The sequence below is a fragment of the Elephantulus edwardii genome, unplaced genomic scaffold (genome assembly GCF_000299155.1).
Source record: "Elephantulus edwardii isolate Elephantulus edwardi_28Jun2011 unplaced genomic scaffold, EleEdw1.0 scaffold00080, whole genome shotgun sequence".
Classification (NCBI taxonomy): domain Eukaryota; kingdom Metazoa; phylum Chordata; class Mammalia; order Macroscelidea; family Macroscelididae; genus Elephantulus; species Elephantulus edwardii.
Window position 1 is genome coordinate 5,996,834 of NW_006399830.1, and position 18,080 is coordinate 6,014,913.

At 49.6% G+C, this 18,080-nt stretch overlaps 1 protein-coding gene across 1 annotated transcript in view; it reads right to left on the reverse strand.

The window, feature by feature from the left end:
* SMURF1 (SMAD specific E3 ubiquitin protein ligase 1) overlaps positions 1-16,773 on the reverse strand; it is a 133,467-nt gene extending 116,694 nt beyond the window's left edge. Inside the window, exon 1 of the mRNA XM_006889769.1 lies at positions 16,719-16,773. Coding sequence (XP_006889831.1) covers positions 16,719-16,773 — 55 coding nt within the window. The remainder of the gene's footprint in view (positions 1-16,718) is intronic.
* Between the last annotated feature and the right edge of the window lie 1,307 nt (positions 16,774-18,080).

Below are 18,080 nucleotides of genomic sequence, written 5' to 3' on the forward strand. Positions count from 1 at the left end.
TGGTGGCTCTCTCAGAAGGTCCAGCCTGGCAGACCAGGGGCAGGTCCGCTCGGTCCTGCAGGGCCCGTCAGTCACAATCCACTCGATGGCACTAGGCTTGTTTTGAAATTGTCTGTAAGTAGCAGAAGGGTTCCCCAACGTTCCTTTTCTCTTCATTATCCCCACCCCCTGCCTTGGTAAGAGGTTATTTTGGTATCATATCCCTTCATTCTCTCTTCTCTCCCTTCTTTTTTTTCCCCTTCTCTCCCTTCTTGACCTTCTACAAATCAAGCCAAACAAAATGAAGTTCAAAACCAGAGGTAGCATGAGAAGCTCCTTGGAGACGAGGAAGCTTCCATAACCACGAGGCCCATCAGCGTGGCCGGTGTCATTGTTAGTGGCCGCTGTTGAGGCTGCTCTTGACTCAGTGACCTCATGCAAAACAAGGCAGGACTTGAACTCAGGGCTCCCGCATGGAAGGTGAGAACCCCCATCTCGGAACCACTGATGCAGTAACGCTGAGCAGGGAAAGACCTGACCGAAGCACGGAGGACAGGGAGGACAGGGGCTCGCGCTGCAGTGCAGACACTGGACAGGTCATCACTGCTGACGAGCCCACATGAATGCACACTGCTTCTCTCTGCGAAGTCACTCACCTCACAGAAGCGGCTCTCAGTAGTGTGCAAAGCGCGGGGCTGATCTCATGGTTCTCGTGGAGTTGCAAAGCCTCAATTTTCTCAGTCACTGAATCCTTCTAGCAGAAGACAAGGCTCCTCCTTCTCAGAAACCTTCCCTGCTGCCGAGAAGGGGACAGAAGAAAACGGGACTCTTAGGAAAGGAGGCGGGATAGACACAGGAAGCACCAGGAGGAAGCAGATTTCAGTTTCTTCAGACTTCCCTATTCATTGTCCAGCTTTCTTTAACACCAAACAGGAAGTATTTTTAACATTTTTTCTTATTCATTCTTACCCCTCTGCCTCCCTTCCCATCACTGTTAACCTTCCAATATTGTTTCACCATCCAGTTTTGAGTGCATAAGAGGTGCTTGACAATACCATGGCTTGCATCAGGCCATCAGTCTTCTACATAATGTGGCTGAACCTGCTTTTTTGGGCTATTCCTGAAACAACTGGGCATGTACACCATTGCGTTTGACACGGGTGGGCTGTTTGGGGGGTAACGGGCCTCAGCATGCTCTGCAGAGTCAACCACTTGGTACAGAATCCAGAGGCTCAATTCTATAACCACCTCCAGGTCTAGTGTGAGTTATTGGCTTGGGGTGAAGATGTTGAAGCAGAAACTGAATCCTCAGCCTCAGAAAGGAACTGAGAATGAGAAAGTAAGATAGTCAGTTCCTGGAGACAGAGCTTAGGTCTTGAGAAGAGCAAAGGGCCCAGAATGTATATCAAAGAGCCTCAGCCACATGCTACCGTTCACCCCAGTCTTGTCCACGCAGATCGCACCTGTTCTAGGCACCTCTCTGACACCAAGTCCCCAGGAGTCCATCTGATAATGTTTACCTGGGTGTTCCCAAGACGATGTTTCGTATGTTCAATTCAAAGGTTTGTCATGATCAAAAAGTCTCTTTAAATTTTTAAAAGGCAAAGATGTCACTTTAATGACTAAGGTGCACCTGACCCAAGACATGAGCTTTGAATTGCCTCACATATGTGTGCAAGCTATACAGTGGACAAGGAGGAATTCTACACTTAGATAAAATGTTGTTGAAGAGCATGGAATATATACACTGGACTTCTAGAACAATCCATCAGCCTTAGGAAAATTACACCCCAAGTGCTTTTTAGCAGCAAACGTGGGGAGACTGTCCTGTGGACTGTGGATACGCTATAAGGTGTGATCTCTGGAGAAGGACATCACAGGTGGGAAAGCGGAGAGTCAGTGGGAAAGGTGGAGACCCTCGGTGGGAGGAATTGACACATGGGCTAAGACAATGGGCTCACGTATATAAACGATAGTGAGGACGGCGCAGGCCTGGGAAGCTGGGCAAGGTCTCCTTCTGTTACACTGGGCAGGTCACCATGAACTGGAGCTGCCTGGACCGCTCCCAGCGACTCTGAACTCAGTGAAAAAAGTAGCCAAATTGTACTTCTAGAGCCCACAAACTCACTGTCACGAGCGTGTCATGCTTGACATTTCCTGTCCACTGCTCTGTCTCTATTTTACATCTGTGTGTTGGCTCAAAGTTTCATTGTCTAATTGGGCCTTTTCAAGTCTGGTTTCAACTCAGCCCACTTCTTTCCTAAATGAATGCTCAAAGCGAACTTTTAAGAGAAGCTCCCTGGTGTTCCTTTGACGCTTTTCAAAAGGCTCTATCATATACAAAAGAACCTCAATGAAATTCATTGAGCTCGCTTCCAAGATGGTGCTCAATGATTCTGTCCTGTCGGAACTCACTTCCTGTGTAGTCCTTTCCCACAGTGGCCCATGTGACCAAGCGGGTTCTGTGGAAAAGATAATATGACCTCTAAGCCCAGGTCACAGAAGACACTGCTTCAATAGCTCTTAGATTACTTATTCTGGGAGAACCCAGTTACTGTGACGTGAGGATGCTTCCATGGAGACGTCCACAGGCTGAGAACTGCCATGTGCTAGAGCGAGCCACCTGGTGCTGGCCCCCAGCCCCCCCCAGGGCATCTTGACCGCAGCCTTGTGCGAGATCTTGAGACGGGCCCATCCGGCGAGCCTGGCCCCAGACCCTTAACCTCAGAGACTGTGAGAGCAAACGCTGATAATGGTGCCAGTGCTGACTGCTTTAAGAGACTAAGGAGGAGTTCACTCCATGGCCGACAAAGCCCACCACCTGACTGCCTCTGAGTTCATTCCACCTCACAGCGACAGTGCAGGACAGAGCAGAGCTGCCCCGTGGGGTCTCCGAGGCTGCACATCCTCTGGGAGCACATCTTGCCTCCTGGTTCAAACTGGCAGCCTTTCAAGGCTTTATGCGCACCGCCGTCAGAGGCACTTAACACACCAGGATGTACATGTTGGTTCCCGTTGTGCTCTCATTCAGAAATAACACTACATGGATTCAATAGTACCCCTCCGAAATATGTAGTGTAATCCTGACCACTATTCCTGCAAAACACAGAGGTTTGGAAATTGGCTTTTCTTTGCTGTGTTAATTAGATCATACTCTAATAGGGTGGCTTCTAAGTCTAATCACTTTTGAGGTTGGTTTTTTTTTTTTTTTAAAAAAAAAAGGTAGGCATAGGTGGACCTACACACACATACACACAGAGCACAGAGGAAGGGTCACCAGGGAGCAAGGACTGCACTCGGCCAAGAGCTTGAGTCAAAACAGAAAGTAAATCTCTGTTCTATAAAAGCCACTCCCTTTTGAGTAGTATTTGAGTTCCGGCTCTAGGAGCCAAGGCCGAGACCTTTTTGAGTATCAGTGTCTGTTCCACAGTCCTCTTCCCAGTCGACGTAACCCCAGGGTCTAAGATCCAGCCCTGGAGCTTCCCTCTTATTTAGCCTCTAAATCAACGAGCTGCCTCACCGACTTGCCCTCCAGCTAGAAAACCTTCACTGGTCTCTCCATCTCAGCCAGCAGCATAGTAAAGTTCCCATCAGCCCTCCTGCCGTCTGGCCCCGCTGCCTTGAGCCTGATTGTCAGTCATTTCCCATCCTTGTTCCTCTGCTCTGATCACATCCTCCTGTCTTATAATGTTCTTCTCCAGATAGCTACAGGACTGCTCACTTCCTCTGGGACTTTGCTCTCAGCCATCAGTGCCTACCATCCCTTTCCCTTCTGCTGTAACAGGGATACCCCAAGTGGGTGCCTCTCAAGACAGAAATCATTTCTCTTCTCCTCTGGTGGCCTAATGACAAGCTGTGCTGCAATCCCAAAGGCACACAGTTTGTGGCCACCAGCTGCTCCGTGGGAGGATGGGAAATCTCCTCCTGTGTGATTAACTGCTTCTGAAAATTCGCTGGAGGGTCAGCTAAGGGTCGGTTCTAACTCTGTGGTACACAACAACAAAAACAAGTCAGGAGCTAGAAGCCTTCCTTCAGGGCAGCTGCTCCAGGGAAGGCTGGTGTACACTCCCTCCACTCAGGCAGGAAGCCCTGTGTCTTCTCTTTACCTGGATGCTTCACCTTTTTGTATCTAGGCTGCTCTTTGTAACTCAAAAGTGATTTGTCTTAAGACACACCCTATGTAACCCAGAAAACCCCATTCCTGCAGGATTACCCGCCCAGGTGTGGGCGTCAGGATTCCACACATATTTCGTCAGGTGCCGTCAAGTTAGCTACTGCACGTAGAGGCCCTACAAACCACAGGTGAGAACCACACCTGCGCCAGCTCTCCTGTTCAAACCATCATTGTAGTAGCCATGACAATCCATCTTGTTAAGGGTCTTCCCCTCTTTGGCTGACTCTCTACCTTTCCAGAATATCTTTTCCTAAAACTGGCCCCTCCTGACAAACACGCCCAGAATTTGTGAGCCAGAGTTTCACCGTTCTTGACTCTAGGAGCACTTTTAGGGGGACTCCTTTCAGCCCATCATACTGGCGTGCCTGGCCCCTGGACGTCAGCTCTACGAGAGCAGACCTGTGCTCTGTCACGCCACCTGCATCTTCTGGACTCTGCAGAGCCTCACACTCGCTGGAGAATGTGAAGGTGGAGGCCCTCTACCTGACAGCTGTCTTGGTTTTATTGTCTATAGAATGTGTGTCAAGCGACTCGACGGCACATAGCAACAACAACAACAACAACAACGTAGAATGTGTGGAGGGCACGTGACGGTGGCATGGTCGAGAATCTGCTTCGGGTTTTAAGGAGCAAGTGAAATGTCTTCTTCAAATGCGGAGGCTGCCTGAAAACTTACCTGGAGAATGAAGATGGGGTCTAGGGTGATGAGAACAACCTGGGGGTCGCCTGGAAGCTTACCTGGAGGATGAAGACAGGGTCTAGGGTGATGAGAACGACCCAGGGGTCCTGAACACGCAGCAGATCCACCAGGGAGTACTCCAGGGTTGCAGACCGGATAAGAAGGACCAGCTGGTCCAAGGAGCTCCAGGTGTGAAGTTAACCACCGCCGAGACAGCTTCTCTCTGGGCTTTAAGCCCTTCCCTGTACGTAGAATTCCTTGCAGAATGCCAAGAACCTAAATGTAGGATTCCGGCGTGGTCCAGTGTCCAGGCAGGCCGTTTTCGAGGAGGGAGAATGTGCCTCTGGATCTTGAGAAGATGGGATCTTTGAGAAATCTAGGAATTAGGAAAACGTGAATAGAATCTTGGAAAAAGATTCTAAGGTCAAACAGAATCATTTTTGTAAGTCGATTGTGTAATCTATGTTGTTATTCAGAAAACAGAACCCTTTTATGTTGTTCTTCTCGTGTGTAAGGTGGGGCCGTGGGCTCCTGGGGAGATTTACCACGAGCTGGAGCTGACCTGACCCCGGAGCCTTGGCGTGGCTGTCGGTCATCTTTATAGGAGCGGGTTGCCAGGTCTTTCTTCTGCACTGCTGCTGGGTAGCCTCAAGATCCCAACTAACAGCTGAACTCTTAACCATGGCGCCACCAGGGCTGCTGGGTAATTCAGCCTAAGTCATAGGTAATCTAGAAGCTCTGGTGACTCAGCGGGTAAGCAGCTACACTGCCAACCCGAAGACAGGCAGTTCGAATCCACCAGCTGCTCTGTGGGAAAGAGATGGGCCCTTTCTTCCCGTTCAGTTTACAGCCTCTGAAACCTGCCAGAGAATCAGCTATGAGTCGATTCCAACTCGATGGCAACAAGTTTGTTTTTAGAATTATATGTAATACTGTTGTTATTGTCGTTGCTGTGGACTGTCAAGTCGGAACCGACCCACAGTGAGTTTTCAGAGACAGTTAATTGCATGGGAGGAGATTGTCCATCCTTCTCTCAGGAAGCCGCTGGTGGCCTCGAACTGTGAGCCTTTGGGATTGTATCTCAGCTTCTTGCCACTAGGCCACCAGAGCTCCCCATAAGTAGTTATTATTAGATGTTTTTCTGGGTGTCAGATTAAGACAGTAAATTACTTGTTGCTGATACTGCTGCTGGGTGTTGGCTCACAGTGACTCCATAGCTCACAAGAACTGACCCATGGCTTTGCTCAGCTGCTGCAGAAGCAGACTTCCAGGTCTCCTGTGGAGCCACTGGGTGGGCCTGAACCACCAACCTTTCCGCCAGCAGAAGAGTGCTTCATCACTGAACCGCTCCTGCATGCTCACTGCCCATGACTCCGACCCCCTCTGCTGACCCTCGTTGGGTTTCTGAGGCTGCAAGTCCCACGGGAGGAGGGCGCCCACCTTCGTCCTGCAGAGCTGGGTGGTGGTTCCAAGCACCGGAGCAGCACAGCCGTTCGGTTACCAGTGCAGCCTCCTACAGCCTGCACCGCAGCTGCCATGGCCCTATACCGCTTAATATCTGCCATATTTTAGGTCAGAATCCATTCAAGCCTTTGGCTACAGAGTGGCAGAACCCAGGGCTCTGCAGACAGAAACTTGGTGGTGGAAGCAGCATGAGAACTGACTGGGAAGGCCTGGAGGAGGGGCAGGCAGCGAGAAGAGAATTTGCTACAATGAACAGGACTGGGTTCTAGGCTGAAGGTCCTTGGCTGGATTCTAGGCAGAAGGGACTTGAGAGGCTGCCTACCAAGATACTGAGTTGTGGGGTGCTCGTGAGCCCTGGCGGCCTGGCCAGGACCCCTGTGTCCACCGCCTGTGCTCAGGGCCCAGTGGGTGTCTGAGAGCACTGCAGGGGGCTCCAGAGGACCATCAGCATTTGCTTCCCCACGTTTGCCTAAGAACACAGGTTATGGTTCAAGCACAGGTTGGACCAGGACCACATGACCATGGTTTCACGTTCCGCACACACAGGAGCTGCTGCAAAGACATTGTTCAGGGATAAAGGATAGAAAACGCAGCGGCAGCATGCCCTTGCCATCCGCGATCAATACCATCGACCAGCATGGATCAAAGCTTTTGTGCTTCAGACAGGGACTTGTTCTAGGTGATGCTACAGACCCGGTACACGAAAGGAAATGTCACACTCGGTGCCGGGTGGAAGCTCCCTTAGAACATTCTCCCCCCTCTGTTCACTCGATGACCTAATTCCATGTTTCATTGATCAAAATCAGAGGCAGCAGTCACTGGCCTTCCCACCAGCAGCTTATCACTCCGCCCGCCTCTCCAAGCCCACTAACACTGAGTCAATTCTGACTCCTGTCGACTCTCTAGGGCAGAGCAGAACTGGCCCCAAAGGCTTCCCAAGGCTCTAGATCTTTATGGAAGCAGAATCTCTCATCTTTCGCCAAGAGCAGCTGGTGGGTTTGAACCACTAACCTCTTGGTTAGTAGCCCAAGTCTTAATCTACTGCACCACCAGGGTGCCTTATAGTTCGATCAACACATCATAATCCCATTTCTGTTCTTCTGTTCAAGGATCAGGCTTCCGATCCCACCACTTTTCTTGCTTTTAAAGACTCGTGACCCAGGGTCCCCTCTATCCCCGGGCTGCTCCATCAGCATAGACACACTTCTGGAATCTTCGAGCTTCCCTTGCCTTCTCGCCAGTCATCATCCCACTTCTACTATTCAAAGTCCATTATCAAAGGTACGTCTGTAGTCTCTGTCTGCCTCACAGCTACTCTTTTGTCCTTCAAACCAGTTTAGGTTGGTGTATGGTGTAGGAATCACCTCTACCCAAGCCTCCAAGTTCAGTGGCTGGTTTTCAGTCCTGTAGTTACTGTCCTCAGAGTCAGCTCTATGCAGTGGCCAGCCACGTCCTTCTGGTAAAGCTCATCTCGGCATCCGTGATGGTTCCAGCCTTTCGATTCTCCACTGACAAGCCTTCTCGGCAGGCTGCCTGACCTCTGGATGCTTGAGGTCCTGGGACCTGGCCCCTGGCTCGCCTCACATTCTAGGTCAGGAGCTGGCAAGCTTTTGCTCTAAAGGGCCAGATAGTAAATACTTCCATCTCTGCATTCCATAGGGTTTCTTTGCAATTACTCAACAGCACAGAATCAGCCACAGCCACTGTGTAATCGTGTGGGTGTGGCCACGGTCCAATAAAACTTTATTTACACAAACAATCAGGTGCTCACATTAGGTTGTGAAGTCCTGTTCTAAGTGCTCTCACCTGGCATGATGAGTCTTGTACACACATTCACCTAGACCTGCATATCCTTCAAGCTGACGTGTAGTGATGCCTTGAACTCATTGACTCAGCATAGATAGCTAAGCTCTGGTTTTTCCCTCCAGCTGTCTTTCCCATTTCCATAGGAGGACAGTCATCTAAATGACCTGCCCCGAATCCTGGGGGTGTCCTGGATTTCTTCTGCCTTCCTGCCATGTCTAGGTGGAAACCCTGGTGGCACAGTAGTTACATGCTCGGCCGCAGAGGGAAAGGCTGTATGAAGAGAGCAGAATACCCCATGGAGTGCCCAAGAGCAAGCAGACGTGTCTTGCAGAAAGTGCAGCCAGAGCCCTCTGAGGAGGCAGAGGGTAAGCTCTGCCTCACATACTTGGGGCATGTTGCTAGGAGAGGCTGCTCCTTAGGGAGGGGCATCATGCTTGGAAAGGTGGAGGGACAGTCAACGAGAGGAAGACCTTCAACAAGATGAATTGACACAGGGATTGCAGCCACGGGTTCAAGTGTGTCAGAAATGAGGACAGCACAGGATGGGGCAGGACTCAGAGCTGTTGTTCACAGGATCACTATGCATTGCACTCGACTTGATGACACCCAATAACAATGACAACAAGGCACTTCACAGGGAGCATGGGAAGTAATCTGCTTCCATAAAGGTTTGCGTCTGTGGAAACCCTATAGAGTCTGTTCTACAGCGTTGTTAGGAGTCAGAATTGACTCAAAGGTAACAGGTTTGACTTCTGGTTGCACCATACAAGCACATCAACAACCCAGGTCAATGCATTTTACCACATCCTTCCGTTGTATTCCCGCATCCTTTACTTGGCTAAATAATATTCCATTGTATTCTACATACTATTTTTTTTTTTGCTTAGCCTTTCTTCTGTTGATGGATACTTGCGTTGTGTCTACATTTAGGCTACTCTGAATCACACATAGTGGTGTACAGATATCTGAGTCTATTTTAATTAGAGGGAGCAAGTAACTAGGATTGAATGTACTGGTTCATATGATAGGTCTACGTTTAACTTTCTGAAGAACCATCCAGCTGTTGCACCATTTGGCATTCACACCAGCAGTGCACAATTTCTCAACTTCTGACAGCTATTATTTTTATTGTTTTGATGATGGCCGGTTTATTGATTAAGTGGCCTCTCACTGTGGGTTTTTATAAGCATTTCTCTAGTGTCAAATAACGTTTATCTTTTCATCTGCCTATCAGCCATTTTTGCATTTTCCTTCTTTTTTAAAAAATGTTGTGTGTGTGTGTATATGTGTGTGTGTGTGTGTGTGTGTGTGTGTGTGTACATCAAATCAGATCTTACTGGTACAAGAAGAGATTGTCCCTCGTTCTCCAACAGAGCATCTGGTGGAGTCGAACATTTCTGTATTTTCTTTGGATTCCCCTAGTCTTTGAAATCTACTTTCTCGTCATTTTTATTTGAGGTAAACCACACTCAGATTTAATGCCCAGTCCAGGGAGTGCTCTATTGTTGCTATGTAAATCAACTCTGACCTTCAACTCTAGATCCTATTACGAACAGAGCTGTCCCTGTTAAGTACTGTGGAGTCAGAACTGACCCGTAGCTCCAGAGGCAGTTAATCTCCTGGGAAGAGACTGCCCATCTTTCTCTAGAAGAGCAGCTGGTGGATTTGAACTGCCTGCCTTTGGGTTGGCAGCACAACTCTTTACAACCAAGCTATCAATGCTCCCATGAACACCACTGAGGAGTCACTGATTCTGTCTGTCCCCTTAAAGGCAGAATGCACTCACTCTTAGAGAATCTTCAGGAACTCTGTTGATGCACTGGTTCAGTGTCCAGTTGTTAACTGAAGGGTTAACTAAATGGAAGCCTACCAGCTGATCTTGGGCAAAAGATGAGGCAATCCGCTTTCATACAGGTTCCAGCCTTGGAAACCATGTAGGCGGGTCTTCTCTGTCCCTGTCGGAATCAACTTGATGGCAAGACGCTGTTATGCTTAGAAAAACCTCAGTGAGGTTTGCTGTCACCTCTCTACTCCTGAATGGACGTGCTCTCACCTTCTGGAATACTCGCTTAATAAACTTTCCTCTGTCTTTAACGATGCTATCTGCATTGTATGTTCTAACTCTGCTCTTGTAGTAGTCATTTCCGGAAACAATCTTTCTAGATTGCACCCAGCTAACAAACCAGGTCCAGGAACCTCCTGAAACCCTAACATTTGGTGCTGAAACCTAGGTCACTCAAGAAGACCTCAGAATTACTTGAGAGGATGGATCTTTCACAATGTAGAAGGAAACATGTAATTGGTGAATGATAATTGGTGATGCACCGACCCAGTCAGTTTGGAATTTGTAGTGGACAGGACTTGCTCTCGCCTTTGTGAATGTGTCTCTTGCTTAATAACCTTTCCTCTATCTTTAGCTATTATAAAAAGTAAAAAGTTTAATGGACCTCTTCTAACAGTTCCAAATGGGCAAATTTAAGTCAATCATCCAAACAATATTGATTACCAGACCTTGTTCATAGATGCTGCTCTCAGGGAGTCTGGGCAGCAGTCAGATGATCTGGTATTGCTTTGGGGTCATCTCCCCAGATTTCCCAACTAAGAACATCCATCACCTGGGTAGGTCTCACATAGAGACGCCCACCTGGGTTGCTGCTGAAAGCAGGGCCAGCAGATGTGGGACAGAACTGCTGGAGATAACGGGGTCTCAGAACTCCTGACTTCACCTGCAGACAGGTCCGAGCATGGCATTCAAGGACAGAACAGAGCCCTGGGGTTGGAGACTAGTCTGCCCAGCAGGAGAGAGGCCTACTCATCCTTGGGTTTGGCAAGTAGATAGGCTCGCCAATTACTAGACCCTCTCCAAGGTGTCGGAGGATTGGACACCCTCAACCTGGAGAGCAGAGGCGCCACACAGCAGCAGCTGCTATCTGCACAGGACACGGACATCAAAAGGCATACTAGTGGTGCAGTGGTTAAAACACTCGGCTGCTAGCCTGAAGGTTAGTGGTTCAAATCCACCAGCGGCTCCATAGGAAGAAAGATGCGGTGGTCTGTTTTACAGCTTAGAAACTGTGGGGCAGTCCTGCTCTGTGCTGTAGGGCTCTGTGAGTGGGAGCTGACCCAGCAGTAATGGGTTTTGGTGGGTGCATGGACATAAAAGGCCCACGGAGTTTGCTCTCCTGGTGGCTGCATTTGCTAGCATCTCAGGAAGACAGAGCTGTCTGCCAGGAAGACTTTGGCACAAGGTGGTAACCTACAAAATTCACTCCGAGCAAAATCTGGAAAAATCAATAGATGTTGGCGATCAGCTGTCTGCTCAGCGGCCCGTTTTAGATCCTGGAAGTCTCAGTTTGTATTCCTCGGCCATCAGGAAAGGCATTAGTAACATCACACCAGCCAGCCTGGCCTGGCCCCTTCAGAGCCGGCAAAACGACAGACAGACCGTCTCCATAATGGGTGTTTTATGTCTGCAAGAGTTTTAAAAACAGGAGAAAAGGAGAGGAGGAGTAAACAAAAGCAGACCACGTTTGTATCCCGCAGCTGTTAACTCCAGGATCTGGAATCCATGGCAGTCTACTTAGGCTGTTTGTTTCTTCTTGCTCAGTTGTGGAGGGGGGCTCTTTCCTTGAACTTGAAGTTGCTGGTATTGGGCTGATCTGAACCTGTTAGGATCCTGAGGGCTCCGGTTGAGTTTGTGCTCCCTGATAGCATTTGGATTTATCCGCCACACACCCACTGAGGAGGGGCACTGCCAGCCCTGAAGCTCTGATTCCTCTGCTCGTATTTTCCTGGGGTCCACAGAGACCAAAGCCCCAGATCCACCATGGGGCTATAGGACAATTTCTCGGAGGAGACTTGACTTCCAGCCAAAGCGACATTAACTTTATAAGCTCCCCTGGCAGCGCTCAGTGGAGGCAGCCCCAAACCAAGCCAGTCCATTCTGATCCGTAACAGCCTGACAGGACAAAGGACGGCCTGTGGGGTTTCCAAGGCTGTAAATCCTTATGGAGACAGCCTGCCTCGTCTTTCTCCCTTGGAGCTGCTGGTGAGTTCAAACCTTTGTCCTCTAGGTTAGCAGTTGACTGTCTTACCCTAGTGCCACGCGAAGCTCCTGTCCAGGGAGCTGTAGTTCAGTAAAGCAGGGTCCTGGGTTATACAAAGGTTTATGAGAGCTTCCCATGGTACATGGGTGAAGGGCTTCTCTTTCTTTTGACCCCGGAGCCATTAGTTAAAGCCAAGCCCATTATCTCTGAGTCTGTTCCAGCTCCTGGGCTCCTCTATGTCACAGGGTAGAACTGAGCTCTGTAGTGTTTTCAAGACCGTCATCCTGATGGAGACAAATCAGCTGCCTTTTCCCCATGGCACCAACTGAGAAGGTTCAAACCATCAAGCTTTTGGTTAGAAATTCCCTACAAACTATCCGTCCCACTCAGGGTCCCTGTCTCTCGTTCCTATGACTGTCAGGGCCCCAGTGTCAGCAGAGGTCCTCAGGAAAGCACCACATCGTCCTGTCGGCTTCATTTTATTTCCCCTCCTGAACTGGACTCTGAATTTTGAAAAAGATTGTTCTTTCCCAGCATTTCTGGGTATTTCTGGTAGGAGGCCGATCACTGGAACAGAATATCATGCTTAGAAAGATGAAGGTTTGTAGAAATGAGAGGAACCCTCAGTGAGGAGTCTTGACACACTAACTGCCCCAGTGGGTTCAAACAGGATGACGACCACGAAGCACCAGGACCGGACAGATTCACCCCCTTAGAAGGAGGTCATGTGACTTATAGCTCAGTCAGCAGCAACCACAGCCGCACCGTCCTGCAGGGGTTCCAGAACACCAAGCCCACCGTGTACTGCTAATCAAAAGGTCGCCAGTTCAAGTCCATCAGCCACTCTTTGAGAGAAAGGTGAGGCAGTCTGCTCCCATTAAGACTTACAGCCTGGGAAACCCAGTTAAGAGGCATTGGAACCAACTTGATGGCACCAGGTTTGTGGGGTTTGAGGTTATGCCATCCACAGAGTCCCCATACCTCTGTGTTGCCTGAACCCCTTTGTTTAGCCTGAGAAGGGGAGAAGCTGACCTATGTTACCCAGAGCCCACACTGCCTGGTCACACATAGCTGCACAGGGACAGGATAGGAGCTCGACCAAGGGCTGGATGGTGCCCCCTTCCGCCAGCACCCAGGCCAGCTCCGTGGCCCCAAAGCAGTGTTGGCCAGAGCCCAGGCTGCTTCTAACAGTTAGCCTGGGTAAGGGGACAACTTCAGGAACTCCGCCAGCCGGGGGTGGCGGGGAAGCTCTTCATCGATGGTCATTTGCAGGGGAGGGTCCCTCTCCCAGGACAGCGTCTTCCTGTGAACTGACAGAGAATGAGAGGCTCCTTGTGTCTGCTCTTGGCATCCTCAACCATCAGGTGAGATAAACAGCTAGGCTGGAGCGACTCGTGTCAGAGCCCGGCCCGCATCAGGGATGGAGTGGCATTTCCCTGCAGGTATTATCCAGGAGCGCAGTCTTCTGCAGAGGCCAATTTGAATGAAGCAATTCATCTCTGACAGCACGTTGCATATTTTAAGTTGCCCCAAGGACAGCGTGGAGCAGCAACCAAGCCTCACTTCTGGAAGAACCAGCCTTTCCTCGTAGCTGCTGGTCATCCTGCTACAGCTCAGAAACCCAAAGGCTCCGGAGCACACATCTAGCTCTGAGGAAGGAGTATCACCTGGCTGCCCAGGTGGCCTGGAAACACAGGTGTGGGTCTGTACCCTTGACTCCACGACCTATTTCATCTAGGCTAAGGCTGACGTGCTAGGAGAGAACGTTCAGGCTGGAGTCTCTGCCAAAATGAGCGTTGAAGCCATCTATCTAGCTATCCAGCTGATTGGCACGGGCTGGCATGCACAGGCTGCCCCTTCAGCATGCTGGTCCCTGTCAAAGCAGGGGAGGATACTGGCCATCCCACAGGACCCCCTGCTCTGTGGGATGAAGAATTAGAAGGACTAATTCTTGCCATCGTTGGATCCCCGGGATCTCTTTAAAGGCACACAAGAAGAACATGCAAATGGACATCAGAAAATGGCAGAAACAAGTATACTTATCTCTACCTGCAGATGACATTACACTACTTGGTTATGAACAAGGTCATTCTCAAGTTTGTCTTCAAGTCTTCCTTGTGAGTAAGTCAGTCTAGGGACACATGGTTCCAATGTAGCCTCGCTTTAGTGCAAGAAGGGAGCTGTGGGGACACAGTATGTAGGGAGTCCTGGGGCGAACCCAAAGGCCACGCCTCTCTGGCAGTTTGGGTCCATCAGCAGCGTCCCCAGAAAAGATGCGCTATCTCCTCCTTTGTAATTAAAAGGGTGAACTTCATGTTTGGTGAATGTTACTGCAACTCACTCAAAGAACAGGAGTGTGTCTTTAGACCCTCTTGGCTAAATGGAGCCAATTCTGGCAGGTGGGGAGGAAGGACATAGATAGCTCAGACGGGACAGAGAAGGGGTACCCATGACATATGGAAGTACAGTGTTCACTGGGGTTCTTAGAGGAGAAATGTCACGAGCACAGACCTGGCCTTGAAGCGAGCCCACCTACCTGACCTGTCGGACCGATCCTGACTCCCAGCACGCTGGAGGACAGAGTGGAACTGCCCACAGCCTTCCCAGAGTGCTGCTTCACGGAAGAGGCTGCCTCCTCGCGCTCCCATGAAGCAGCTGGTGGTGCGTTCTCACTTACTGGCCTTTTGGTTAGCTGCCAAGTGATTTAACACAGCACCATGAGGGCTCCTGGAAGCCGATCTAGGGTGTAGGGAAGTTGGAGTAGCTGGAGCTCTGAAGACAGGACAGCATTCAAAGCTAGGCAAGACCTTCAGCAACTAAATGTCTCAGCTGAGAGAGAAATATTCATCAGAAATCCTCACTTCCTAAATTCCCAGTTAAGGAGGGCCGAGCAAAGTCTCAATGAGAAGCAGCATGTGCTTGGTCCCCGTCAGCACAGAGTCCCGGGCCCACAGCCATATGCCATCTCCCCTCCAAGGCCTCCAAAGCTGGCCCAACTGCCGCTGAATTGGCTCCACTCTTGGAGGCCCCGTGTGTGTCAGGTGAGAACTGTCCCCCACAGTCGGAGTGATCTATGGCTGGTTTTTCAGAAGTAGGTGGCCAGGCCTTTCTTCCAAGGTGCCTCTGGGTGGACTGAAACCCAAGCTTTCTGCAGCTGAACTTATTAACTGTCCCACCAGGGACTCCACTCCTTCCCTCCCAAACACTTTCAGAAACCCACTGCCATCAGGCTGGTTTCCGACTCAAGTGACCCTGTAGGACAGAGGAGAACTGCCCCACAGGGGTTTCCAAAGCTGTAAATCTCTACGGAAGCAGACTGCCTCAGCTTCCCTGCAGGGCGGCTGGCCAGTCCAAACTGCTGACCCTGTAGTTAGAATCCAAGTGCTTAACCAGCGTGCCACTAGGGCTCCCTACCTCTTCGTCCCCAAGTTGGCGCCGACTTCTAGCCGAGCCTCCAGCAGGTCTTCCGCAGCGGCCAGTCACTCAGGAGGACACTGCCCCTTTCTCACTCGGACCTGCTGGTGGAGTTGAACCACCAGAGGAATGCAGCCTGTGAGTTAGCCACACGACTCCCTACAGCTAAACTCCCTCACTTGGAGCTTGTGAGTTTCTAGATCCAACCCGAGAGGGTTGCTAAGCTGTCATTTCCACGCGGCTGCTCCGAAGGCCCAGCCTGGCTCACCCGTTTGACTGGTGCTTCTCCCTAAGGCCTTCTTGTCGTCCTTGGCCTAGGGCTGACCTGGCCGCTGTCAGATGTTGCTGCCTCACCTAGTATGGGGGGCAGAGGGGGGAGGAATCTGAGGGCTTAGAGCCTCATCAGTGGTACCTCGCTGAATCTCCAGAAACATCTAGAAAGTGCCATCTGCATTTTCACAGCTGCTGCAGGATACAAAACGTGCACAGCTGGCAAAGAACCTCCTCTCTGCATCCTTCAAGCACTCTCCATCTACACTGCAGGGGAAAGAGTCACTCTTCCCCAAGAATTCAAGGATGCAGATGTATACCCGCAACAGGAGTCTTTGAAGACATTTGAACAGAGCATTCCATTGCATGTTGAATATGAGCACATCACTGTTGATTCAGATCTCAGTAGACTTCACAGACCTGGGAAAACCTTGCTCCCACCTGGACCTTCCCAATGTGGAGTAAAGGCAGAGCTGAGAACCCCAGGACCCCAAACATCCTGGGGATACTGGTCTGGGGGCCACTTAAATCTTAATCCCAGACCAAAACCCCTGTCTCCTTGTATCAATTCGCAGCTAACATATTTTCTGGGAAATGGTGTAATTTTGGGGGTGGGTAGGTTTCAGCTGAAGACCTGAGAACTGACTGTGCTGTCACGGGAGCCGCACGCACAGTGGGTGCACACTGCCGGATCTGCCCCATCCCAGGATCTTCTGCTTCTCCGAAGAAGATTCTCAGGCCTCTCCCCCTGGTTCGTCTTCATCTGGAAGCTTCACTGAAACCTATTCAGCATCACAGCTCCATGCAAACCAGTGCTGACAGATGGTGATGGCTTCACTGTCGGAATCCTGCTCTGTCTTCTGCATGGAAAGTGAGCCTCTCATACCTGACTCCTCACAGTCCGATGAAGCGAGCACGTCCACGATACTTCTGGATGTCATCGCGGTGCTCTGGGCTGGCCTCGCGCACTGCAGCCCACCTGATTCCACTTCACAGGCGCTGCGGTTTTAATGAACTGAAAGTGGAACTTTGCATCAAGTGAGTTATGGGTGCCATTTTCCCAATAGCATGTGCTCACTGCCAAATTTTGGTTAATTCTAGCAATATCTCAAAACTTTTTCATAACGCTATTGCATAGTTAACAGACTACCATGTGGTGTAAAAAGAACTTTTCTGTGCACTGGGAAAGCAGGAAAAATTGTGTTGTTGTTAGGTGCATTGAGTCAAGTATGACTCATCGTGTGACCCTACGAGCAACAGATCTAAGCCCTGTTCTATCCGGTGCCATCTTCATACTTCCTGACACACTAGAGCCCATTGTGGCAGTCACCATGTCAATCCACCTGGTTGAAGATCTTCCTCTCTCTTGCTGACCCTCCACTTTCCCAAACATGATGTCCCTCTCCAAGGAATAACCTCTCTTAGTCCAAAGTATGGGAGATGAAGCTTTATCATCTTTGTCTCCAAAGAGCATGCTGGCTGCACTTTATCCAAAACCTATCTCTTTGTTCTTTTGGCAGTCCAGGGGATATTCAGGACTCTTCTGTAACACCATAGCTCAAATGTGAGAAGCCAAATTTCATACTAAATATTTGTAATAAACCAAATGCTATATCAGAATATGAGGGAGGCACTGATACAAACTGAAATTCACCCTGAAGCACCAAGGCAGATTTTAGATATTTACAGGGTAGACACTAAGGCAAACCTTAAGTGTTTACACGATTCTTGTGTTTGCTAACCCCTCCCTCCTGAGTCAAGCATAAGATTTTCAATAGAAAGAGCTTAGCTTCATTTGCATAGAATTCTCTTTGTGATTTGATCCCTGGCAATTTTCACAGGGAAGCTAGGTGCTGTGCTTCAGTGGCTCGAACTGTTCACCCCCTGCTTTACCTGTGTTTGTTTACTTATACATTCTTGTGTTCTGTCTTGTTATTAATGTACTTTACCATCAGTCAACAGCACTCAAAGGCATCGATTCTTCTTTTGTCATCTTTATTCATTGTTCAGCTCTCAAATGCATAACAAATGCTTGAAAACGCCATAGTCTAAATCAGGTCCACCTTAGTCCTCAAACTGATATCATTGCTCATTAATTTGGAGAGGTCTATGACTGCAGACTTTCCCAGTAAAATATGTCTCCTGGTATCAAGGGTCTTTGATTGTGGATCCAAGAAAGATTAAATCATTGAGAACCTCAATCTTTTCTCCATTTGTCATGATGCTGTCAATCCAGTAGTAAGATTTT